General features: G+C 39.7%; 1 protein-coding gene across 4 annotated transcripts in view; it reads right to left on the reverse strand.

The window, feature by feature from the left end:
- The window catches only part of BTBD7 (BTB domain containing 7), a 57,182-nt gene that overhangs the window by 15,865 nt on the left and 13,630 nt on the right, over positions 1 to 27,687 (reverse strand). For 3 of the 4 annotated variants that reach the window (XM_083839829.1, XM_083839827.1, XM_083839828.1), the window contains exons 2-5: positions 21,465 to 21,650; positions 14,561 to 15,640; positions 1,653 to 1,861; positions 352 to 427 (exon numbers count right to left, since the gene is read on the reverse strand). In XM_083839829.1, coding sequence (XP_083695955.1) covers positions 352 to 427; positions 1,653 to 1,861; positions 14,561 to 15,640; positions 21,465 to 21,546 — 1,447 coding nt within the window. In that variant the 5' untranslated portion in view covers positions 21,547 to 21,650. Of the gene's footprint in view, positions 1 to 351; positions 428 to 1,652; positions 1,862 to 14,560; positions 15,641 to 17,018; positions 17,167 to 21,464; positions 21,651 to 27,687 lie in introns of those variants that run through there. The other variant, XM_083839830.1, reaches the window with a different exon arrangement.

Raw genomic sequence — 27,687 nt, forward strand, 5'->3', positions numbered from 1 at the left:
TAATGCCTCATTGCCTCTCATCCTGTCACTGGGTGCCAAGAGAAGAATGTGGTTATGTTTTCTTTACTTGCTGCCATTAGGTATTTATAGACATTGCTAAAATCCCCCCTAAGCATTTCCTCCTCAACGCTAAACAATCCCAGCTCCCTCAGAATTATTGTTTTCATTTTTTCTGGAGAAAAAGTATTTCTGCTTTTTCCTCTTCAAAACATTCTAGTGCTTCTGCTTAGTTTTGACCACACAAGACAGAGTAGATTAAGTTTTCTTAAATTACAGATTACCAACGAGAAAGGGACTTCCATACATTTTGGTTTATTTGATTTGGTAGTATGTGGTTAAAAGGATCCTCACCTCGGTCTGCTATTCTCTTCATTAACTGGTGTTCACCCCATTTAATTAGATATTTAAGAATATCTTGTTCACTTGCCTGGTAGAAAGAGAAAGTCAACAATTTGTATATGATTAGTTTAAATCACAGACACCTCTTTCACAGCTAAGAAGAAACAACAACTGTACCAAAATAAGTAGTTTTACTTTATGATCTGCTATAACACTTGCTCAAAATATTTTACAGTAGTACTACTGGTGTATTGCCACCATGATTCCTAGATTTGTCCCTTATTAAATCCCCAGGAATTAAAACAAAAATTATTTCCACAGAAAGAAAACTTGAGGCCAGTATGAAAACTTACATGACTTAAATCTGAATTATTAGAGTTAATTGAAAGGGCAGTTCCAGCACTGACGGTTGTTTGAATCTTTTGTACATTTAACAATACATTATTTGCACAGACTCATAAGTTATAGTAACAACCAAATGTGATACATGATAATCTCAGTGAAGAGACATATTTAATTATACTATGAACAAAGCACATTTGTTTGGTTTATACCTACATATACACTAACCAAACATTTTTAGAGGAAAAAATCAGACTGAAAAGTAAGTTTTTACTTTCGTAACAACTAGGTTTAAATAATCTCTAACACTGTAGTTTAAAAAGCAATACCGGGACATATATAATTTTAAAAATCCTATCTTTACACTATATGGCTGGTCATCATTAAAGATATCTTTCTTGAACAGATACAGCAGCAAAAAAAAAAAAATCAAAAGCACAAGTTTTCTATTATTCAGTATGGTGTCCTCTCCCTAAAACCACTGAAGTCAACAAAAAAAATCTGCAGTACTTGTCAGAAAAGTTATTTTTGTGTCTTCCCGGAATAAAATAAATTAAGCCTTCTGAGCGATTAATTTATTAGCTCTCACTGCCCCCAACCAAGATCTACATTGTTACAGCATTAAGTATTACCACCACATCATTTTTTACAAAATGCTTTAACATGCAAAGCAAATGTTAAGTTCAGAAATGCTTCATTTAAAATAATTTGCAGCTGTTTCTAAGCTATTATTAGGCTTCTAAGTAACAGCACATACCACCAGCTTGTGTTGTGTTATAAGCCAAGAACAAAACAGTTTTCTTAATAACTACTTCTATTTCATTTTTTACACATTAAAAAGAAGTGCTTAGCATGCATACAAAGCCAGCTCCTGACTACAATTTAAGATGGGCTACTCACAAATGCTTCTAGTAATGGTATCACATATCCTGCTCCAAGCAGGACTAGCTGTATTCTGAGCTGCAGATTACCTGTAAATAGTCAGACTGAATCGCTGTAAGCAGGTGGTCCTTGCTTAGTTCATAGAAGACATCTGAAGTCATGACCTGGGTAAACTCCTCACAGAGGAAATGCAGCGCCTGACGATGCACCCACTTGGAACCGTATGGCTGAGAACTCCACTTCAGAATGGCAATTAAGGTGTCTAGTGAAATGCTCTCAGCAATAATATCTTCACAGCCTAGGAAACAAAAGCAAAAAAAAAAATCAATAAAGTTGTTACAGAGACACTTTGATCCTGAAGAAATAATACAAGTGTCAAAAATACGTAATATAAAGGATTATACGATTCCCATAAGAGCTACAGTGAGAGTAAAACCAGAAGTGCCATACAGACCAAGATTTGCAAATGGGGTTAAATTCTGACTGAAAGTCTAATGTATTTTTAATTGTGGTTTAGGGATTCCAACTACAGTCATTTACCCTCTAAAGCCACATGAAACTCTTTCTGCTGGTACGCTAAGATGAATGACTGGAAGAAAGCTAGTTCAGCTATATTAGGAAGCCCTTTGATTAACACACATTACCTGTGTGTTTTTAACTCACTTTAAAGTCACAAGTCTGAATTTGAGTCATTACAGCAGATTCAGAGGCATACATGAACTGTAACACCAGTGAGATTTTTGCCAGTATCACTTTGCATACGGACTCTCCTGAGACAGACCATGCAGCAGATCAGAAACAAGAGCTGTGACATGTTGCTGATACTCTGCTATTCAGCGCAGCATGAGGGCAGCAAAGCATAATTTTCTGACTAGCAGCAAAGGCAGAAAGCAGTGAGCAGTTGCTCTAGGCCACCATCCTGGCCTCCACACCAAACACGGCACAGAGGGGTGCCAGGGCAGAGAGCACCTCTTCAGACAGGGAGCCACAGAGTGAAGTATGCAAGAGGCAGGGGCTCAGACGTGTGTCGAGCCTGCTACACCTTCTCTGCACCCACTGCTGCATTAGGAGTTACTCCTTCACAGAGTACGTGTCTTCCAAATACACGACGGGATATCTTCCCATCCTGAAAGGAGATGGAGCAGATGTGGAAGAAGTCAGGGGAGACGCACTGCAGGAGGGCTGAAAAACACTGTTAGTCAGGATTACTGCACTAAGACAGACTGCACCACAATGCGAATAACTTCAGTGCCCAGCAGCACTGTGCTGCTTTCACTTGTACATCTGGCTTAAATATTCACAGAATATGATTTCTATTTGCACTACAAAGATAGCAACTTGAAGAAAAAATCCTGTGCTAGAATTATACATTCCAGTCTCAATCCACTATCCATTACAGCCACAAAATTATAGCTGTACTCAGGCCTGTGAGAGGTTCCTGGATGGCTAAGAGCAGCACGCTTACAGTGCAGTTCTTTTACTTCTTACACATTATCATTTATCCTCTGTTTCAGCAACATGAAAGAATTAAATCTTTGACTGTTGTTTAGAGAACTGAATCTCGTTACTGAACTCTTGGGTGAAGAAAATGTTTAGCTTGGTAATCTTAACATTTGTCAAGACAAAGACCAGAAAGACTCATGGTGCTACGTACTTCAAACTGGTTGCATACATGCAAAAAGATCCCAAAACACCAGCAAGTAACAGAACAAAAAGAAAATCTTACTTTTCTACATAGGCCAGCATATAGTAAACGCTGACTCATTCACACTATTAATTGCAACAGAAATGAAGTCATTATGGAGTAACAAGTAAATATGCTATTTCAAACAAGTAGAACTCTATTTGCTAAAGTACTATTTAGAAGCAAAATCACTGAAATGGGAAACTTAAGCAGTAGAGGAGAGAAAGTACCAGGAAGCAACAGGTTAAACAAAACACAAAGGAGGTCACAAATTTGTCTGTCCTATCACATATGTGCATTTCTACTTAATAGTATAAAAACAGCATGTTAATTATGATATATGATATATATATATTCCAACATTTATTTTTTTCTGAACTTATAAGTACAAAAAAAGAATACAGTGAACGATATATACAGTCAGTGCTCAGCGAGAACATTTGCAGCAAATTCCAGGAACATGTCTGGATGTATATGTAGTTTTGGAAGCAGTTTTTATTTATTTTCCAAGGTAATTTAGGAGAATAATGCCTGCATCCCCCAGTATTAATATAAATTAGCCAAGCTTATAATTGAAATAAACTTTCTTCAACAAGCACTTGGGATGATTTGTATTTCTACATTTCTACCTGATTTGCTTCAGAAAAGACCATATATCAATGCAGCCACTGCCAAAACGTTTAACAAATGCATATACATTTCTGGAAGACGTATTAAAGGTCGCATTATGCTATTCATCCCATGTTAGGCTCTCCATTTTTAGGCTCTCCATTTGTTTTTGTCAAAGGCAAACGTATGAGTCATGTTCCACTGCACCTGTTTAATCCTCGACCATTACTGAAGTAATACAGTATTTCTCAAACTACCTCTGACCATTACGTTACACATCATTACTACTAAAAATAAGGACAGATGACTTACTACAGATGTGGATCTCTAATCTGCAGAGCAAGGATCAGCCTAAGTGAGCAGTGAACATGCAGCTCAGCTTGTTTACAGTAACTCAAAGCATCTATACGAATGACAGCAGAGGATCAGAACCACTCTCTGAAATACTCTATTTGGCTTTTGGTAAGTGTTAGAGAAACTGCCCTCCTGAGATGTGGGAATTCCCCAGAAGCCCAGCAGATAAACCTCATTTTGTATTCCTCAAAAATTCCACTCAGGAACCCAAAAACTGGTGTTTAGGAAAAAGCTACTTTAAAAAAAAAAGCTCAAAATACTTCAGCATATGTCAGAAGTATGAGTAAATGAAGTCTGGAAGCTTTCCACTTCACAGTCCGTTTCTACTTACAATTCTACTTACATTTTTACTTGTGTCGTTAATGGCTGACTTAGCATTGAACAGTCTCTATCTCCCAAACCTGCCCTCCCCAACCAACCATTTTATCTTCCCTTTTGGGTCTCAAAAAAAAAAAAAAGAAGAAAAAACCTTAAGCTAGCAACAGACTTGACAATGCCAACAAAAGCTAACCAATCACTGGAATGACCAGTTACAGGATGCTTAAAAGAGGAGTTAGCTTCCCTAAATAAGAAACATACAGTTTGAAACAGTTCCTTAAGGCCACCTGTTGTGTTTCACCAAGTCTCACCCTACTAAATCCTATCACAATTTTTTGCACATTCTAATTATTCTGTTTGCATGCAAGCTGATTTCAGCAGATGATTACATCCCCTCAAGTCTAAAGAGTACATGTAAGGAGCATTCCGTTTCAAAGGCAGTTCATGGGCCCATTCACCGAAATCAGCCACGACAAAACTCAAGCTGTAAGCACAACGAGACTTAACCCGCAGTGAATGCCTTTCATAGCATTTCCTCATCCAGCATTTATTTTTGAAACAATAGGAATGCTGTCCCTGCAAAGATGGAAGACTATGCATCCACAAGAAATGCAGTTCTGAGGATCCGAGCACTACCGATTTACAAAAGCAGAGCATCAGCTCAGCCTCATTTCTGGGAAGCCTTTTTGCACAACTACCAGCAATATGACAGGAGATGAAAAGCTCATTTAGGATGCCTAAATGATGAAACAGTCATTTTCCCAAGTATTTTTATCAACGTGTCAGAACAGTGGGCATGTTAAAAGTACTTCTTCTGAAGCAAGCATGAGGTAATAATTAAAGTGTTTTCTGAACATCTAAATAAATTAGGGCAACCCAATTCTAGCTATGGAAGGAATCCAATCCTTTTCCTTGGCAGAAGGTTTTCTTGCTTTAACAATCAGCCACTTGGCAAAAAAAGCCATCATCTAATAGCCACAATATTGTTCTTCACAGAGGAATAGAGCATTTTTTTCCTATGAGTGCTGTTTTATAATATTCAGGCAGCAACAGCCTTTCCAAGATCTATTTGCAATGTCCCTAAGTGCTCTACCCCAATCTGCGACCATTAGCATCTTCCAAAGATCTTTCATTTCTTCAGACTCCAAGACGAATGACTATCTCCATTCTGGACAACTGGGGCTTTCATGCCCTCTTTTTGCTGGATGCCAATAGCCATAGGTCCTGCCTACAGACAAATCCTTTCTGCTTCCCCAGTTCTCTCTCAAACACGATTCCACAGCCCTTCCAAGCAGGAACAGCTTGAGCCCCTGCTCAGCATACTAACTAGCAGCTTGGGATCTTATCAAGACAGCTGACAGACCTACCAAAAACAAATTACATGCCCTCAACAGTTAGCAGAAGTGGGATTAAGACAAGATCTTCCTACAGAGTTGTTAGCTTTATTTAACTCATTTTGTAGTGGAGACCTTTCCCCTTAAACTTATGCATACCAATTAAGCCAAGAAAACCTATATTAAAAAGAATTCATCTTGACAACAAAACAGGATCTAGAGGCTATTAAATGGTTTCTAAAGTTTGTCACCTTAGAAGGGACCATGCTGACAACCAGGACCCATGTTTTTGAATCTGCTGGCACACAGAAAACAACTCAAAGGCATGAGTCACAGCTAGTCTGGACTACAACGTACCTGGAAACTCCAGAGACACGTCCCCCTGTACTTGGCTCTGGTGAGGCCGCACCTCGAGCACTGTGTTCAGTTTTGGGCCCCTCGCTACAAGAAGGACATCGAGGTGCTCGAGAGAGTCCAGAGAAGGGCAACGAAGCTGGTGAGGGGTCTGGAGAACAAGTCTTACAAAGAGCGGCTGAAGGAGCTGGGGTTGTTTAGCCTGGAGAAGAGGAGGCTCAGGGGCGACCTCATCGCTCTCTATAGGTACCTTAAAGGAGGCTGTAGCGAGGTGGGGGTTGGTCTATTCTCCCACGTGCCTGGTGACAGGACGAGGGGGAACGGGCTGAAGTTGCACCAGGGGAGGTTTAGGTTGGATGTTAGGAAGAACTTCTTTACTGAAAGGGTTGTTAGGCATTGGAATGGGCTGCCCAGGGAGGTGGTTGAGTCGCCATCCCTGGAGGTCTTTAAAAGACGTTTAGATGTTGAGCTTAGTGATACGGTTTAGTGAAGGACTTGTTAGTATTAGGTCAGGGGCTGGACTAGGTGATCTTAGAGGTCTCTTCCAACCTAGATGATCTGTGTCATCCATGAGCATCCTTGCTGTTCTAACCAAATTCCTGATTGGAAGAAAAAAGACATTTGCTCAGCCTCCTTCCCATGTCTTACAGACCCAAGGATGCAAATGTGTCCTGTACTAAAGAACGTTTAACAAGAAGGCTGCCCATACTCACAGGCTGGTCAACTAGTCACAAAAGCTAACCTCGTTGCACACTGGAATTAAACCAGACTACCCTCCTCTTACACTCCACACCTCCTGCTCTTGCGTTTCAGTGGCACTTGGGTGGCCATGCAGTGTACCAGTCAACTCATTTCTGTCAGGTATGCGTCCACATCAGATCCCTGGCTGCACAAACCATGTGGGAGGCAGGGCAGCAGTACCACTTCTGGCAGACAAACCAATCTGTGTCAGATTCAAGCGACCTCACATAACTCAAGACAATTCACAGTAATATGAATTTAGGTTGTCCACAGCAGTAGGCAAAACATCACCTATGAAAACAGTAAGAGCAAGTCAGAAGAGTTAGATGGGCTATTAGTTTTCTGTCTGTACTATTATCTCATAAGCAGCAATACAACAACCTGTACTTTCCCATAACTGTATTGGGCAAAGGGCATCTTCTCTTCAGCATCCATTTCTGTCACATTTTGGCTAGCCCAACAGTTACAAAACAAGGTAATTTCAGTGGCTTGACTTTGCCAGTTGATTAACTCTTAGCTTCAACTCATTTTAAAGATTTTTTAAACCATTTGAAAAAGATAGAAAACTGCTAAAACTTAAGGCAGCTAGAAACCTCTAGCATTCCTTTAAGACAGAGAATACGGCACTACAGGGAAGAAATGTAACCTGATGCCAAGGCAGCAACTTGCAGGTGCATTTCCCCACACGCATACTGTAGGACTCTGAGGCAAACAAGTTTTAGTTACTTAGAGGTAAAAAATGACACGAGTGTTGTGCAGAAAACAAGACCTAAGCAGTGCTGGAGATTAAGGAGTCTACAGACCTTAACAGTCAAACACTTCTGAAGTCTATTGTGAAGTTCAGTACCTCTTTTGAGGTACTTTTAATCCCTCCATTGATTTGTCTCAACACAAAAGAATAAAAAACGTTTGTGTACTCCCATCCTTGAGAAGCTGAATTCAAAGCAACACCTGCTATAGACCTGGTAATGCATATGGTAGTATTTCCTAATTCAAATACTGAGCTGGCTTGACTTTATAGCACTTCAGATGGTTAAAACAAATACAAAACATGAACTGAAGGTTAGGACAGGCAGCATTTTGTGTTATGCTAACTAACTTTCCACTGTGAAAACTCAATAAATTACGTCAACTAAAACACAGCATATCATGCAGCCATTTGAAATACTAAATTAGGGAGCAGATGAAAACAATGCAACTTGTGTAATTTAAAAATACTTGGATATTGCTGTCAAACTAAGGCTGTTAAGCCTTCTAAGATTTTTTTGAAGTTATAAGTTTATTGAAGTTATAAGTTTAGCCAGAAATTTAAAAATTGTTACGTTTAAAGGTATTCGCATTTGTGGCAAAACACTTTTTAACATTTCCTCTGCCAAACAAAGAGAACACTCACTCTCCTGCTCCTACCCTAAGCACAGGGCATGAATTTAGGAAGCCTGAAATCTGCTTTTACATCCTTGGCTTCTTGCAGTCACCAGTTGGTAACAGCCCTTGACTGGGCTGCAGCATTCCTTAAAAAAGCATATTCAGCAGCAGGCAGCTTAGCTGATTCAGCTTAAACAGAAAACAATCGTGTGTCAGAAACAAAAGGCTGTCAACTCAACCATAACGAAACAGAGGGAAGAACTTAACATGGGAACAATGAAGGGCTGAGGGAGGCTGAGCTGATGTTCCCAGGGACTACTGACCAGTGATGCCTAGTAGCATTATTAGCCATATACTTCCTAGAAAATAGGTGACAAACCCTGAAAGCAGTGTCCAAATCTGTTTCTCTGCAAAAATTTGTTTGCAACATCACAATTGCGTGTTTAATTGGGCATGTAATTGGCCAACTCTGCAAAATTCTTTATCCTTACATATAATCCTGACTAATGATACTGTACGAAAGATTTTCTGCTTTCTGAACTTTCCCATTTTCATCTCCTTAATGTAAAACCTTAGTAATAATTTCAGGCTTGAGTACAAGTGAGTCATGGTAAGGAGATAAAAGGTCAGATTTATGGTAATATTTACTTCTTCATATTCCATTTATTTTATAGTTATAAGTCCCAGACTAGTTCCTTTGAGCACTTACACTGCACTAATATAACTAACATACTTGCTCTAATCTTCCCACAATACATTTGTGTGTATTTAATACAGCTACTGTGGGCTTCCTGGTGCTTCACAACTTCAGTACTGCTGAGATCAAGGGTACTTTTGATGTCAGATATCTGCCTCCAGATCAAAGGCTGTGCTCCTGAATATGACTATTAAAATAAAGTTTCTTTTTATTCTTGTCAAGGGTAAAGTAAACACCTAAAAATAAAAGGAAAGAAATGCATAGCTAAAAGTCTGAAATTATTTTCTTTAATTTAGAAAACTTTTTGCAGTCTTTCTTCTACCTCTTGATTCCCAGGCAAGACCACTACATAGGGTCCCAGCACCCAAGAACCTGCAACAGAAGAGATGTATTGTGCCACCACCTCAACGGGACTACTTGTGGTAGTCAGCACTAGGGCCGAGATGCACGCATTCAACGTAGATGACCAACAATTACGATACTGGAGTCAAAGTTCTCTGAAACAGCAGTACATGTGGCAGTGCGGTAAAGCTGGAAGGGGGATTGTTTTAACCATGCACAGGGAATAGGATTAGGGAAGTGATCTGGTTTTAATAATGGTGCTATCGAGGAGGACGGGCTAAGTGATTTTACACCCACTTTTGTGAGCCAGTGTGTTAAAACAATCACCAGTGGAGTTGTGAGAGCAGCAAGACGACAAAAGCAGGAACAGGAGTACAACAGGCAGAACACAGCAACATTCCCCTGAGGGCTGTGCTCGAGCATCGTGGAGAAGGCTCTAATCCACACAGCCTCTGCAAAAGCAGTTAAGAGCTTCACTTCCTCATAGTTAGCAAATAGTGCAGCATGCCTAATAACAGTTTCTGGGTTATTAGGTACAAATGGGTTTTGGTATGACGAGACCTACAGATGAAATGATTGCTGATTAGTTCATTTATTCATATTACTTCACTGAAAGACCCAATCCAACTTCTTTAGGAATATAAATGATTTACACTGATCATTAAGTCAAGCTGAAGCCAAGTAAATTCTAAATGGGCCTGCTTTACTTGGACAGTAAAGATTCTATTCTTAGCACGTACCCAAACCATCACTGACTTCATCACAGGGAAGCAATCTATTAAATACAGTTAGAAAAGGGAGCATGGCTGCGTTAGGAACAGGATGATTTCCATAGAAAGAGTCAAAGCTGAATCATTGCTGAAACTGATGAAGAACGACATCTGGATACTCAGAAGGGACCCCGAAGACAAATCAAGCTAAAATCAGCTGGAAATAAATTAAAAAAAAATGATCAGAAGCTTTAAAATCCATCAATTCCACTCGACACTCAGCTACAAATATCCAGCCAAAATCGGGTAAAGTGAGCAAAATGAGTTGGAAAGAGTATCCAGACCTGCATATAATGAACCCAAAATATTTTGCAGGAAACCAGGGAGACAAGCTTTAGCATATTTGGAATTGGCCAGAATGAGCGAGAACTTGAGCTGGGGTGTGTGTGGAAGCCTAGAGAAGAAACTTAAGACATTAGCTACCGCAAAAGCCAACCGATGAGATCGGTCACAGAACCTGGGTGAAAGTGACGCCTGCAGCCCAGCAGAGGAGAAGAGCACTGTCAGAGGACCAAGCTGGGAGACTTGACGAGAATTGCCTGCCCAGCGGGCCCCAGCCACTACACACAGTGCTGTCTCTTCCAGCATCGCTCTGCACAACGCCTGCAAGTCAGGTGTCTGAGTGACAGCTTCTAGCACAGAAGCGTGCGGGCTGTGAATCAGGGAACGGGAGGGTCACTACTCATGTGGAGACTCATCTACCTCACGTGAAGTATTACACCTGCTAGGGGAGGACAAGGTACTATGGAATGTACTGAGATAAGGTGTGATCGCTACTAAAGCGCATATTTTAAACGATCTGCTAGTCAAGTGCAGGCATTTGGTTTTTTCCTGATCTAATAAGCTTCCTTTTAATTTTGATTATAGGATTAAACCATAGCAATTCTTTAGTGCCAGCACAGTACAGTTTGACCTAAGCATGAACTCAGCATGCTAATTCAGTATGAAACTGCTGCATACTGATTTCACTGGCATGTGCAGATTTTCTACAAACTGCTTACCGCTTTCTCCTGCATCTAGGTAGCACAGCATCCATCCATAAAATCATAATTAAGTTATCAACTGGAATTTCAGTGTCTGAAGGGGTAGCTGGGGGGGGGGGGGGAGAACATCCAAATTCGTTTGCTACTGTTGCATAATATAGCAAATTTCAATCCTTCCCTGATTTTACTGCATTTTTCCCCTAAGGATAACAGCCTCCCACCCCCACGCTCTACTTCACCATTACACAGCTCACCATTTTCGTGGTCAGGCACAGATTTACCAGACAAAGAAGAGACCCGATGGCCACTGCATCCCTGCACCTACTGTCAGTCACCATCCCCAAAAAGCTCACAGCTCAGGCTCACCCAGCAGGGACCCCGCTCCCACGGTTCCAGCCACCGCTGGGCGGTGCTGCTGCAGCTGCGGGAGCCTCTCCTTGCCCTCCCTCAGGGTGGGCAAAAACCCTTCAGTTAAGAAAATCTAAGATCTTTTCCCACCAACTCATACAACATATTTTAAGGCAAGTACTGACCCACAGCACATTACTGAGGAGCACTGATTTACGACACACTGATCTGTTTTGAGTGAAGTTATGCTGCTCCTTCAGAGCACCTTCAAATTCCTCAGTTGTTCCAGTTTGGATTTCCAATCTGAGGGAAAGAATTACACCCTGTTCATTTATCAAACAGTGAATAATTATTCAGCGTCTTAGTGAGGGTTTCATTCACAGTTTAATTTCCTCATTAGCATTCCCTGTGCACACTAAATCCTTTTAGCACTTGTATAAGCGCATGCACCAAAATAATCAGACACTGAGAAACTGTACACTTGCAGCACCTTCCTCATTTCAACTCATTTTCCTTTCAGCTGATCTATGAATTATCCTGCTCTCAAGTAGTATAAACTTGGATGTATTGTATAGGAATGAATCCAACACTGCTTCAACTATAGTAAAACTCTACGCCTCTCCTGCATTCTGTTTAATGTTAAGTTTCTAGGTGTACTTAGAGGGAAATAACAAAATCAAGTCCAAGGATACCTCATTCTCATTCTGTGAGATATCTCGGAAAGGAACTCTCCCGTTTCCTGGCGGTTTTATTTCAGCAGGATTATTCCAGCTTCCAGCATCATTTGAAAATTAGTTTCCTAACACCAGCCTCTAGGGAAGATACAATAGTTACTGATTAGTTTCCCATATCTTCTATCAAAGTTAGATGCAGCTCCCTGGAGAACCTATTGATGGTTTGAAGAAACTGGGTATGATCTCCTCACACAGTGCTTATAGCTGCTGTTATCTGTCCATCCCCTCCTTAATCTTCCTAATTTTAAGGAGGTTAGTTTGATAGTTTATAATACAAAAAAAAAAAAATCAATCTTGTCAAGTTTAATTTGATAGCTAGAAGTTACAGATGTACAGATCTACCGTAGAAAGTTATTTCCTTAAAATTAAACTAGCTTAAGCAAATCACGTCACTGATCTCAGGGAATTCCATTCTCAGTTTCTCACCTCAAAAGTAAAATTATCACACCCCACCATCAAGGTGAGAAGCAACTGCAATATCTCATTACGTACAGCATAGCCACGAAATAGTTTGAATCCCAACAGGTAAAAGAGCAAGCAATGCTCAGGCCACCACAGGAGGTATCAGTTCACCAACCATGCTCTGTAATCTCATCCTACAACAACCCTGGCCAGCCCCCATGTGCAGGAAAGAAAGCTATCCAGAGCTGCGTGACCTTCGAGAACAATGGACAGAAGTGAAACCCTGTAAGGCTGAAAACGCTAACTGCCCCCAATTCAGTTCTGCTTATCAAGAAATAGATACTTATGTCCTGCAGCACTTGCACAATTAAACCTTTTATGTTTACATTCAAACAGCAAGATTGCAGGCTTGGTGTGCCTGCTTTGACATAAGCCACAGAAATAATAATTTAAGTTTCCAGCCTTGCTAATATGTAAATCACTTCATAGCAACTCTAGCTATTTCCTTCTCTCAGCGAGAATCTCTTGTATCCTCCACCCCATACCTCATCTAGGCCCAAAAAAGGGATTGTAAATGAAAGTAGATAAAGATCAGAAATAAAGACCTGTTACACATATTTGAAATAAACAGCATGCTTCAATAATGACGCTCATTGCAGCTAAAAGCCCTCATACGGCATTTCTTCTGTCCCTAGAAAACACAGATGCATTATCTCCAACTTACAGATAGGAAATAAATTCTTTTTCTTCAAGTACATTGCCAGCCACTGATAGCAAGACTCATTATGCATACTCACACTGTAAAATAGAGTGCAGACAAACTAATGGTTTTCAGAAAGAAAGCTGGCAATTCTAGACTTTGTACCATGAATGCAGTAAAGGGCCTCATTTTCAGAAAAGAATACACACTCTACGAAAGAGGAATAAAAACTGCAGATGAAGTAGTTAGCATTTTTCAAAACCTCAGCTTGAATTGAGAAGACTTGAACACAGCAGCTTTCTCAATTCTTCACACAGACACACATCCCAACTCACAGCTTCCGCTGACCAGGTTACAGGGCGAGCTGCTGTAGGAATAGTGCTTGAACTGTTCTGTGAGAACAGGCATTGCTAATTTTACTCATTCAGATGCTCAAAGAAATTCAACTTTCACCACCCCCAGCAACAGCACCCTTTCCACATCCAATAAAGGTGGCTGACACGTAGGATTCCAGCACCAAAGTGACAAATTAACAGAGGTGCATTCACGCTCAGGTCAAAAATACCCCTGGATCCCACAGGCTGCTCCTATTTATACTTCCTTATTTAAATGTAAATGTACAATAGCTGTAGTCTTCTTCATTTAACATTTTGAAAAAAGATGCACTAGAAATATGAGTGAATAGAACTCCAAGTTTCATTGCAGAAGGCTATTTTATCTGACTGAGCACAGCTCAGAAACTCGAGCAAGTGTTTCTTATTCTTCCCCTTCTGAAAGCAGAGGGCATGCAAGCATAATACCCACTGCACACCCTGCTCCTACTGCTGAGGTAGGACAGGAATTACTGAAAGGCACTGTGAAGAGAAAGCAACAGCTGGACAGGAGACAAAGCTTCACTGACAGTTTAATGCTGGCTTCTGCACAGGTATGACTGTGAAGAAAGTTGATTTCCTCAAATGGACCGAAGTGAAAAAACCCATACCTCTTCCCCTCCTTTCTTTTTAAACTACTGTTTGGACTCCTGCAGAAACGTACATTTTTTCTTTTCATACTGACATTTAGCATTCATGTTTTCTTAACCAAGTTCGACATTTAAGCTATTCACAATTAACTAGTCTTGTGGAAGGCATCCCTGCCCATCGCAGGGGGCTTAGAACTAGATGATCTTGAAGGCCCTTTCCAATCCAAACAATTCTGATTCTCAAGATAAAAAAAATTGTTCAAATGGTCATTTATTCCGTAGAGAGGACAGTATTACATACCTTGTGCAAGCATGTTAAACTCCAAGAACAGTGCTATGTGGTAAAGCTCCATAGCTTCTTCAGCCCTAGTCATGTTTAGTTTTCCTGCTACAAGAGCCTGAACTTCACTTAAACTGCCCACTGAAGGGCTGGAGTGCAAAACTGAGAGGTCCACCACATCTGTATACATACAGTTCAAGATGACCTTAGCGTACTTTTTTGGTATGATAGATTCATCCAATATAATTCTAGTTGGAGTTCGTAGAGTTCGGTCTGTGATTTCTTCACCAGTTCGTATCCTCCTCTGCAGCAAGTGGCGAAAAAATGGAGATCGTGATGAAATAATAGCTTTGTGAGCTCTGAGCTCTTCATCTAGACAGTTCTGACTTCCACCAAAAGTTTCAACTAAGTCAGAGTTGGATGAAAAGCTTAGAACCACATCATAATAGCACATATAATCAAACAGTGCACGCATGTCAACGTCTAAGGAATTTGGTGTTCCAAATTCTTCACTAAGCTGCACGAGGATATCAACATTTTGGAATCTTGAATCCTCCATTCCAAACTCTCCCGTATAAAGGTAGTGTAACAAAGCAGAAAACATAGGCATATCAATGCCAGCTGTGTTGATGTCCATTATTATTTCTGCCCCATACTCTGGTGAGGAAGAAAGCAGCGTCTTAAAAAATGGACATCTTGCCGCTAATATCGCACGATGCACAGGAAAACAAGTTTCTTGAAATATTAAGTCTACATCGGTACAATATTTGTACTGATAAAGTTCAGCCATGTCTTTTTGTAGCGTCCTGGCTTCTGGTCTTGCTAAATTAGCTTGTAGATAAAGTTCTTTTAAGGCTGACGTCCCTTCATATTCTTCTACTAATGCATTAACATCTCTGACATCCCAGCCTGAGAGGAGTTCTCGCATCTGCTTGGCATGATCAGCAGATCGGCTAGATTTCCGACGCTTAATGAATTTCTTTTTGAGGGTGGCAAGGCCAGAGGTTTTCTTTTTCTTGTCTTGAGGTTTCTCATGGCCATGGTCAAGGCTATACAGCTTTGATTCACAGCCATAACCTTGATGAGAGTAGGATGATGTCCCTGAAGGCAAAACAAAAGGAAGAAAATTAAATACATTCATTCTTTAAAAGAAAGGTCTGTAATATTCAAGCAGTCCATCAGTGTCTCTAAGTTAACAGTTTTTCCTTCTCCACACATAAGATAATTCAACAAGTTGAAAACCTGACTGAATCCTTTTCTGGCTATTAAGAACAGAAAGCCTTTTTCTTCATCTAATAAGCTTATGTTTATTATGAAGTTTATACTTTAATAATAAGTTATTGAATTATTAAAATTTATAGCTTCATTTTCTCAATTCTAAGAGCCAGGCAGTGCCAGTTGATGTACCTCTGTTGCACATGGCACACTTATCAAAGCAGGAAGAGAGAACTGTGGTCATAATGTTACAAGCTTCATTGTACTAGCGCTAGGAGATGCAAAAACACAGCCTTTTTAAAAAATACACTTGTAGGAACTTAATGAAACAGTAGTCTCACAGTAGCTGTGAGCTGCCCTCATCTTCCAAAGTAATTTTCAAATTCTGTTCTTCTAGCACTGTCATTTCAACAAGAAAAGCATACTTTGCATCAGACACCTAACAGAGGTACAAGGAAAAAGGGTGGAAAAAAAACAAAAATAAGAATACAGTACCAAAACTGTCAAGAAAATTAAGGACAATTAATCCAATTTTGATGCAGATTTTAACATGAAAACAGAAATCCTGCATGTGATAATTAAGTAGTGCTGAAAATCAAACACAAAAAGGGATCCCTTCCACAGAGCAGATGCCAATTTGTGTGTACGCCTCATTAAAAACAATATGAAACATGCAAACTTTAATTTAGTAAAGATTTCCTTTGAAAGTAGTATTATGCAGTTAAAGAATGCATGTCATTTTTCATCGAAGATCATTTACATGTAAATTACGTTGTGATCCAAACCTGCCATGAAAAATAGATTTTCCCCCAACATTATTTGCATTTCATTCCTGACCTGTTCTCCTAAATGAGAGTTTGCTGATGGCCATTTTGATGTTAGCTACATATACAATAACACAGATAGTAAGAAAAGAAATTAGGATTAACATTTTTAGAAGCAATGGAAAACTGAATTAAAGTTTTAATAAAAAAATTAAAACTATAGTTTAAACAGAACTATGACTCACTGGGTAAAGGGCTATTTTCTAATTTAATTTACAGAGTTTTTATTCTGAGACAGATGGTGGAAAATGCAGACTTGACAGGAAAAAAAAAGTACACCAAACCAACTTCTTCCAGACAAGATACCAAAATAAGACGCTTCCAAATGGCATAAAGATCGATAGCAATCACAGGCTTTGTTAGCCTGAAATATATTTGTAAATATTTCTATTGGGAACATTTAATAGGTTTCTATTACTACACTTGCGTAACTTCACTACCTGTTGTGGATTTTTAAGTTCAAAGCATGTCCAACCACCACATAGTTTGTGTGGCCTTCTGTAACTTGTTTCAGTCACCTGTCTGTCTCTCAGTTCCATTTGTTCCAGGCAGATTTGATGTGATGCTATTTTGACGTTATGGGCCAGTCTGTCAAAGTACAGTTTTAGTTACCACATTATTTCAGATAGATATTTTTTGAAGTTTGAAAAAGATATGAGCAATTCAAAGTTGTATCTGAGAACATGGCAAATCTAGCAAGTTAATATAACCATAAATTGTTTCATTATTTAAGCCTCAATAACTTTAAGTAACCCTATACACCTGCTTTTCTGCCAAGCTAATAATAACTTCCCAAATCATGCCGTGTAATGGTTTTACAATCCACCTGTTAGTGAAAGTTTTGGGAAGGAACTTTACTTTCTTTGAGGAAAGACTATTTTAGCCATGCTACATTAAATTTCGCTCAATCAGGCAACATATTGTAAGTCATATTGAAATTTCAAGACATTCAAGTCAATTTAAATGAAAAGACTAGTAACTCAAAACTACTTCAGAGAGATCACACCATAAAATCTGCAATATTCCTTCTACATGATTTAATAGATATTACAATAGAAAAGTGGAGATTCAGCCTCCTGCTGATAGAGATGAGCCTACAATTTCACTATACTTAAAAATAAGAGTATAGATTACATTTCACAATAAAAGTAACTACACTTTGGACATTCCGTAACGATGCTGCTCTGAGGGAACAAGCCAGCTCATTATTATTTCAAGTATTTTGGATTCTAATGGCAAATTTGAGTACATTCAATATTCCCTTATATTCTGCTAAACAAAAAACTAGGACACCAGAAGTCTCAATTTCTCTCTTCCCTGAAGGCTGCCATCAGGTATTACTTGCACATGAATCACCACAAGACACTAAAATACCATTCAAACCTATGCACACCCTGAGCTACATAGAGGATTTAACTTCAGAAGCACTGCAAACAGCACTAGTAAGTCTTACAATTAGATAAAGCACTGCTATTAATAGAGCTGTGGCAACTGCCTTTCTCCAGATGCAGAAGAGGAGATGCACTAGCACAACCTCCCTGGATTCCCAACAGCTGGTGGCTCAGCATCCCTGAAAGAAAGTTTTGACAAGCCTCTTTTGGGTCTACCTGTATTCCTTCAGGAGGCATCGTCATTAGAAGTCGGAAGAAAGAATTTACTCCCCTCTTCTACAATAAAAGGCGGAAGTCTAGTATTGCTGAAAGGGACCTGGGGGTGCTCACTAACAGCCAGCTGAACATGAGCCAGCAGTGTGCTCAGGTGGCCAAGGCGGCCAACAGCATCCTACTTGTATCAGAAATATCATGGCCAGCAGGACCAGGGAAATGATTGTCCCCCTGTACTCAGCTCTGGTGAGGCCGCACCTCGAGTACTGTGTTCAGCTTTGGGCCCCTCACTACAAGAAGGACATCGAGGCCCTGGAGCGTGTCCAGAGAAGGGCAGGCAACAAAGCTGGTGAAGGGCCTGGAGCACAAGTCCTATGAGGAGCGGCTGAGGAAGCTGGGGTTGTTTAGCCTGGAGAAGAGGAGGCTCAGGGGAGACCTTATTGCTCTCTACAACTAACTTAAAAGCAGTTGTAGCAAGGTGGGGGGTCGGTCTCTTCTCCCAAGCACCAAGCAATAGAACAAGAGGAAACAGCCTCAGGTTGTGCCAGGGGAAAGTTTGGGTTGGATATTAGGAAAAATTTTTTCACTGAGAGGCTTGTGAGGCATTGGAACAGGCTGCCCAGAGAAGCAGTTGAGTCACCATCCCTGGAGGTATTCAGAAGATGTGTAGATGAGGTGCTTGGGGACAGCGTTTAGTGGTGGACTTGGCAGTGCTAGGTTAATGGTTGACTTGGTGATCTTGGAGGTCTTTCCCAACCTACACGATTCTATGATTAAACGTTGTTAAAAAGCAATAGCTACTTCATGCCCCTAGACCATGTCTAGCTTTGAACAGATAAATATTTATAACAAACAGATGACTGCCAAGAGAAACTACTAGGGCACTTGACAATGAATAATGGGATTTGTCAAGTCCTCTGCATGCCTACACATGTTAAGAACTAATTATAGAGCTGTATATAAAAAACAAACATCTTGAACAGATGTACCACCCTAGAAAATGGTGTGAAATCCTCCTTCTGAATGCTGTAGACAAAACAGCAAGAGAATGACTAGTTAAGCCTTTGCTAAAACAAAAGTATTTTTTACAGGGAGCACTTCATTTGTATTGATTTAGCTCCTCTTTGAAATCTGCAAGCAAATTTAGCATTGATTTAACTAACATGGGAAGTCACACTATGAAAATACCGTGCTTTGTTAGATCAGTTCTCTGCTTTCAGTGTTCATCCTACATTTATACTGTAGCATGGTGCAATTTTAATGGCAAAGCAGCATGTCTAAACAAACCCACGGGTCTGAATCCAGTTTCCAGAAAGAAGGCAACTAATACACATCGTGCTCTTACACCACCAGTCTTCGTGCTGCCCAAAAGCATAACTGCAAATATGTACACATTATGCCTTCTGCATAATGAAACTGTAAAAGTTCATGTATAACAAAAACATGATTACTTTGACAAGTGATTAAAATCTCATCTATCAATTTTAGGACATCTATTTTCTACTGAGACAGCTACAACAAGCCAGCCACCCAACAAGAGTCAAGAAATAGCCAACCACCGCAAGGCAGAAAGAAGGGATGTATGCCAGTATCAGAGGTAGCACAGTTACACTACTAGTGTACATGCCACCATAATATCAGAAGATTTCAATTTTTATTTTTATTTTTTTTAAATATCAGAACACTCATTTTCTTTGCTTAAGATGATACAATCACATGCTTATAAACCTTCCTCAAAAAAGCCTCAACTCCAATTTTTATTAGGTAATGGGGATCCATAAGTTTGCAGCATACTAAATAATAGATTTCTATTTGGGTTTTAATATCGAAGAGCATCATGAAAACCTTCCACACACAAAGGACAAAGTTCCCAGGGAATTTGATGAAGCCTTTGGAACTTTCTCCGCCTCTTATAAACTCTTCAAGTGATGTTTGGGAACGCAGATCTGCTAGGGTTACTCTTCATTCAATATAAAGGCAGATTAAAAACCCACCAAGATGTGCACTGAAAAAGTCTTTGCCGCGATTTTAGGAAGAACACAGATATAAACTGAGATATTTCTTTTACTACTCTTAATGTATTTTCAGTGTATCTTAACTAAGCCTTTAGGAGGACTTTACAGCATAGTACAACATACTATGTAACATACAAGATGTTAGTGCTAAAAGTTTTCTTGACATGCTACTAGCACACCCAATTTTAATCCAAAGAAACTTTCACATATAAGAACTTGTGTGCTATCCTCTACTCAGATCTCCAAAAGTTAGGAATGTCACAAAAGCTGAGATTAAAAAATATTACAAAGCAAGTCTATTTTTCCTCTAAGAATTCCACTGCGCTTTCAGTGGTGATTAAAAACAGAAGTAACACTGCATATCATTAGCTACTTATTCACTGTTGCAAGCCAAGGCATAAAGGAGAAATGTGTTTATAAAGTATTTATGTTATTTACTGCTAAGATCATTCTTCAGGCTGTCAGGGTGTTGTTTTTTTTAAACTCGATTATCTTCTGAAGTAGTGTCTTCTTTTAGATTCATCACGTAATTATTATTTATAGTGTGACAGTACTTAGATCTACACTGAGGTCTTTTTGTGCTAGACTGAAAAGCATATAAAGTTGGTACCTGCCCCAGTTATGACTGGGATGAGAAGGTAGTTTAAGAGCACATCTACTCAAGTTTCTACTTAGGCAAGGTACTTTATTGTCCTAACGGTATTATGAACAAGTAACTCCCCTCTCCTCACCCCAATTTGCAGAAACAGGAAAAGGGCAGAAGGAGAAGTTATCTTCCAGACTGCTTGTTACTTGAACAGGTTTATTAGCAGAGATAACCTTTCTGTCAATGAAGAAGTACTTCACTCTCCTACAGACACAATGCCAATACTACAAGGAGCACTGATGATCAGGAGTGTTCTGCGCTTTAAGAGTTTCACTGAAAATCTGAGGAAGAACGCAAAATGGTAAATACTATTTACAGTTAGCAACTGCTCTTCAAACAGCAAGAGCTAGTGTGTATGGCTGAATTTTCAAAAAAAACACTTTTTTTTTAAATAAATAACCTAGCAGCTGTTTACTAGCAACTGGCAGATCAACTCATTGCATATATACACCAGATATTGAACAGTACCAAATTTCACGCACTACTGAGCTTGAACAGATTCAAACTGATGACCTAGAAAATAAGAACTAGGCATAATATTACTGCAAAGAATTCAAATCCAGTTTATATACAATCCAGCGAGCCATTTATATAAGCAACAAGATAACTGAAGAAACTTACCTATGAACGTCTGTTGTGCCTGTGAATTTCCCCCTACCCTTGGGGAACATGAGTGAGGGTAGTTAGATGCATTAGCACCCATTTTCTTCAGTCACTCAGGCATTCCGCCTGCTGGCTCTTCAATGTATAATCCCATAATCCTTTATAAATCTTCAATCCCAGATCCAGCATTCTGTTCCTCCATTTCTGAAAAGCAAAACACCAATAAGTTACTTTAACAATTGTTTTTCGTAGGTATTACATGATTTAGAACAAACTCAGCCTCCAGCACACGGTGTTTCTAGAACATGTTTGAGGTTTTATTTTTAAAGATAACTTTCTGTTTGAAGGATTAAACCAAGATCAAAAAACATTTTTCCTGAAATCTGTAATGTCCAAGCCATTCACAATTCAGTATGACAAACTGCAACACGGAACAGGATGGCTAGCAAGCTCAGAAGTCTTCAAGCAGGGGATGGTCTAGACTAGACTAGAGCTGCTCCTTTAACTATGCCAAGAAAGACTGTACATGCACACTGATGCATTCACACATTGTTATAAACATCCCTAATTCAATTACAATGACTGGGAAAGCAGAATAAGCCAATTTGTTGAAGGTTGTACCATCATAACTGCCTTCAGCTGCATTCTGATTTCACACCAGCAGTGTAGTTCTCATTCAGTTCTTCAAGTTGGGACTAGCAGCTAGAAGTAGGTTTTTAATAGTCAAAGTAAGGCACATATTCATTACCTAAATGAACATTTATAACAAACCCGAAGTTTAATCTACTCTTTATTAGGCATTTGAAAACATTTTACAAGTCAGTTCTGAAGAAACCTGAACAAGGACTTGCATCGTACATACAAACAAGCATTTTCTAATTTATTTTTATGTTAACAGCATTAAAATATTAATACTGCATAGTGAGAGTTATCACAGTAACAGCTCCTTTTTTTAGTCAACTGAGCGTGTGCACCCCCATCAAGAACACAAACAGATGGACAGGTCAGAAAGAACACCACAAAGGTAAAATCTATCCTCAGAATTTTTTAGACTCAATTCGGTTCAGATTTAATATTGTGAACACGTAGCTAAATTCCACCAGGCTGGTACCGGTGTAACTATACTTACTGTATGCTACCAACCTTATCCTCTTTCTCAGCACAACTCTGGCATGCCAGATTGGACAGCTGAGTACCACACAAGAGTATGTGTTTCAAGGAAGTTGCAGCACCTGGTCTCTTTTCCCTGCTTTAATAATCTGTATTTCTGGCATGAGTTTAGAAGTGGGAGTTACCATGATGCTGCAGAGGCGAGATATGATCCTAGCTAAACACACACACCTGGCTTCTTAGTCACAAACGCAGCATGCAAAACAGATCCATTTCGAGGAGCAGAAAGTGAGAGGCTGCGGACTGCTGTAGGAATAGAGGGAAAAACAACAAGTGTCGCAACATACAAGGGCTGCTTACATGAGGAAGAAGAGCAGAGCTGGGTTTGGAAACCTAGCTTAGAGATGTAGCAATGTGAAGAGGTGAGACACTGGCACGGCACCGAAGCATTACGAAGAGGGTGCGTGCTTTCCAGCCATCTGATGCCACAGAGCAAGGTTCCTCAAAGCAGGCCATCTGGCATTTCTGTGGTCATCAGGTGCTTGCAGAAAGGAACCACAACACCTCACAATAGAGATTTCGTACAGGCACAATCCTTACCGTGAAGGGCTTACAGCCCAGGTCTGCCTCACAAAGTTGCAGCCTGTTTCCCCTAGCCAACTTCTGCAAAGGCAGAAGACCATCACAACACAGCAGTTTTACTGGTGTTGCGTATGCCAACTGCAGCCTGTCTGCAGGCTCGCGAACACAGAAAGGGGGAGCTGCCGTGCCTGCCCTCCCCAGCTACCTGTCAATGTCTCCTGAAGTGCTTGTAAGCTGGTGCTTTTCTCAACCTTATCTCTACACAGATTCAGCTCACCACAGGTCAGGAAATGGAAAAAATAAAAAAATTTTGCTTGCTTGGTGAGATAAGCCTGCTCAGTATGAAACGAGAACCAGAGCGTGCACAGAACGGGCAGCATCACACCTGCTAATGCCAGCAAATCTCAAACACAAGCTGTTGGATTAGTTCAGTCTTATGCAATGTTCTTCCCCACCACCATCCACACACAAAAATAAGCTAGTTATTCTAGGATAACCATGCCCATATGGATGCAGACCTCTTCTCCATACAAGAAAATCTCCACGGACTTAAGGAAAAACACAGAAAACAACTTTCACTGAAAGTGACACTTCAATTGATTTGTGTACCTACAGGCAGTGTTGCATAGATTTTACTTCCATTTCTATACGGAATTAGTTACATTTAGTACAAGCGATAAGAGTTGGAATTCAAACTGCAAGGCAACTATCACAAATAATAGCCAGCAACCTGGGTAGATATCCCAACAACTTCCCTTTTCTCTGGGAAAATTGGACTTAGTTCATTTGGACTGAGTCCTGCAGTAACGTCACTGCTATTCTACTTTCTGCTTCTGTGTTCAGTTGTGATGTGTTAACTCGTCCATTAGATGCCTACTAATACTTTTCAATTCTTCCTGGCATGGGAAAAAGTGTAGTCCGAGTCTCAGGTTTGAAGTTAATACCTCACGTCTTCTTCCACTTGGCAAGAAGCATGCCCCAGAAGATGGGTAAGGAACATGATCAAAGAGTATACGCAATAATCCAATGCATTAGACATTCAGCGTCTGAATTTACAAAATACAGAAGAATGTGAAAACTATAAAAACCTCATAAAATGTCTGATATATAATTTAATTAAATGGCACAAAAGCATTGTTACACATTAAACAAGTGAATACCATGCAGAATGAATTCACTCACTAAACATAAAATATGTAACAAGTAATTTTGCAAAACGTAGGACAATGTAAAAAAAGAGTGTCATATTAAAGCTGTATATATAAAAATATATGTATATAAGCTATATGCCAATTTCAGTGAAGGAGGAATTCAATGCATTTAAGCAGAACAGGCACTATGGTCAGCCATTCTGTCCATTTACGTATGCCACAATTTCTTGTGTGTCCTTTCTAATTTAACCATGCACTGAGTGGTCAAGTGGACGGTAACAGACATCTTGAGGGTATTTTGCTTCTCAAATTCAAACATTCCAGTTAGTTACAGGGTATATTGTGGCACATAGCTCTAAACTGATCATAGTTTAATACCACTACTCTCCTTAATGTTGTGTATCACTTAAAAACGTAATCTTTGAATTTTTATTACATTTCTAGGTTTTACGAGGTAACACTGTACAACCCGGAACCCAAACAACTTAAGCTGGCCACAATGACGACTGTCCTGGAGGAAGCCCTGCCCTATGCTGTTCATCCTCAAATCCACTTTCCCTACCTTATTTGTTCTGGCTCAAATATTCAGTGAGCAAGAAAACTGACCCATGCATTAAAAGCAACCTTGACAAAAAGTTCAATTTTTAATCAGTATCAGTTACCAGTTGGCTTCTTATGGCATCACACGAGCACAGGTAGAAAAAGAAAGAGCTTAGGGAGAGAACTAAGCTACTAGAGCCAGTGCTGCATCTTTTCTGCCAGCAAGGCATCCTTCTTGTACCACTTGTGCATACAGTAGGGTTTCTTTCCCTCCCCCAGAATGCACTTTAGCCTCCACATTAAACCCAGCCTACCTGCACAGAAATCACTCTTGCATGTACCTGCTGAGCTCTGTATGAATGTAAAGACATCTCAGCATGCAATATGCCACATCAAGAATGCCGGTTCCCCATAGTTAAAGAGCACTGCAGAAGAAAATTAATGAAAAACAAAGAAACAATGCCAAATAATTAGATACTTAGCTGCCAAAGGAAAGATTTCATCTTTCCTTGCAGATGTTATCTTGAATACCAAAAGCTTCCTATTTCAGCTTAACTAAACAATTACATCTAATTTTAGTCTCAGAATACAGTCCTGATTTATTTTTTAAGAACTACTATCGTGTGAACCTCTTCTTGCATGGTACAGTCCACATCCATGCGAACGTACACACTACCAAGACTAAATTAAAGATCTGCTGACCTACTGAAACAGGATCTCTTGTTGAGAACAGTGACACACAAACAGATGTGCATTGTTTTTCTGTATACGTGTACACAGAAAAAAGTTAAACTATGTCGAAGTTCTTGTTCAAAAAAAAAAAAAGTCTGCAATGCAGTAAATAGTAGATGAACTGTGTTACATGAAGCCAGGAAGCTTTAGGAGCCAGAATTATTTCAAATGCTACTGAAAACACAGAAGTGACTTCCAAATTAAACTGATACTTAGAGAATAAAAAATAATAAAACAAAAAACACACAAACCATAGATCTAATTAAGTCTTAGTACCACCTGAATTAAATTCTTCAGTCTTCACGAAACTTGCCAAACTGAACTTAAGATTTTAAGAACCTAAAAGGATTTGCATCTGAGGTACCTGGGCTGACAGCCAAAAATTCCTGGATTGGGAATTTTGGTTTAACAAAAATCTGTGTACAAAATGGACTTTGGCTAACGGTGACACGTTGCTTATAGTCGTCACTCAATATAAAGCTTTCATAAATGTTTCTGTATATTAATTAGATCCCAGTGGAATAAAGGGCAAGGTGGAGAGTGTTACAACACATTCTATACCCAAAGACATCCTCCCACACCACCAAAAAAACCTTAAAGACCTTTTTGTATTTCCTCTGCAGTTGTTGCCACAGGATTATGAAACAGCATAATCCTAGGGAAAAAATTAAGAAATCATATCAAGCATATGTACGTACTTGTACCATCATTATTTTTCAGGTTTTATACTTTCACATATTTGAGATTCACTACCAGTAACAGACAATACAAACATACCTTATTCGTATTTATTTACATTTTCATTTAGCCAAAGACTGCTTTGCTCTTTTGCCCCAACAGTTCCCTTCTAGCAGCAAGGAAGCAGAAAGGATGTCAGATGAGACGACAACATCCAGCAGCAAATAGGTCCGTTTTTGCACAAAACTCAACTAACCAACCCAAGCACACACCAACCAAAAGGGCAAATCCCAGTAAGGAAGGACTTCAATTAAATTTTAGCAAGGACAAACATTTAGGGTCCATGTTCACCAGCTTGCCTGAACCTGCCTCCAGACACGGTGCAGCAGGCTGGCAATGGGCACTTGAGCACCAAGCCACGCTCAGGAGCACAATGACAATCCCATATTCAGCAGCACGGTTCTACCGCTCCCATCCACCTGGGGAGGCTCCAAACACAGCCGCCCTGGCCACAACAGTTATTACACTGCATCAGTACTGGAATTTCCAGACAGCAACTGGGACCAGCACTTAAGCATGAAGAAAAAGTTGCTTATTTCTGCTTGGAGTCACAGCCGTTTGTTCAGATGCACGCTTACTATCTACCTTGTTTTGCTACTATCCTCCCCAGGGGGTGCTCCAAGGAAGAGGAGCTGAGAGGCACCAGGTATTACTTGTTCACACCCACCTCTTATTCCACGCATGAGGCACTCAAGGTACTGGCATACCTGCAGGTTTTGCCAAGGCTGGAAGTCTCCAATCCTGGGAGCACACACACTCAAGGACTGAATGCACCTAGGACAGCATATCTCAAATAAACTGTGTAACTGGTAACTCTCTCTTCAAAGAAAACAACTGAAATTTTGAAGGACCAACTGTTTATAGCCTGACACATATGCAAATCCACGCAGAAGTCTTTTTGATTTTTTTTTTTATTCTAGTCAAGCAATCAGCCTTTCATCACTCAAAAATACATGGATGATACAATAGTAAGTTGAAGCTAATACATCTGGAAGTTTCTAGTTTGGATTAGGACTGTACAAAAGTGAGGAATGAATAATGTTTTTCATGATTGCAATCTAAAAAAATTTCATTATTTACTGCATGGGCAAAAAAAACTGTAAGCAAAACACCAGACCTTCAGCCATGTCAGCAGTTACAAGCGCAAAAGGGCAAGATATAACGAGATCATGAAAGTGACTGCATTGGTTGGTTCTTTGCTTCGGATCACGTGTTCCAGCTATCACAAAGAACCCTTTTTTGAAGTTAAGCATGAATTTTAAAGCATTTTCTTTTCCATAAAGTACTATACTTGCCCATTAAAAAAGAAGATATTTTGAAATGAAGGAGGCAAAAAACCCACAGTAGACCTTGCCTTTTATTTCTAGACCTATTGAGACTCTCAGGGC

This window comes from Anser anser (assembly GCF_964211835.1).
Source record: "Anser anser genome assembly, chromosome: 5".
Lineage (NCBI taxonomy): Eukaryota > Metazoa > Chordata > Aves > Anseriformes > Anatidae > Anser > Anser anser.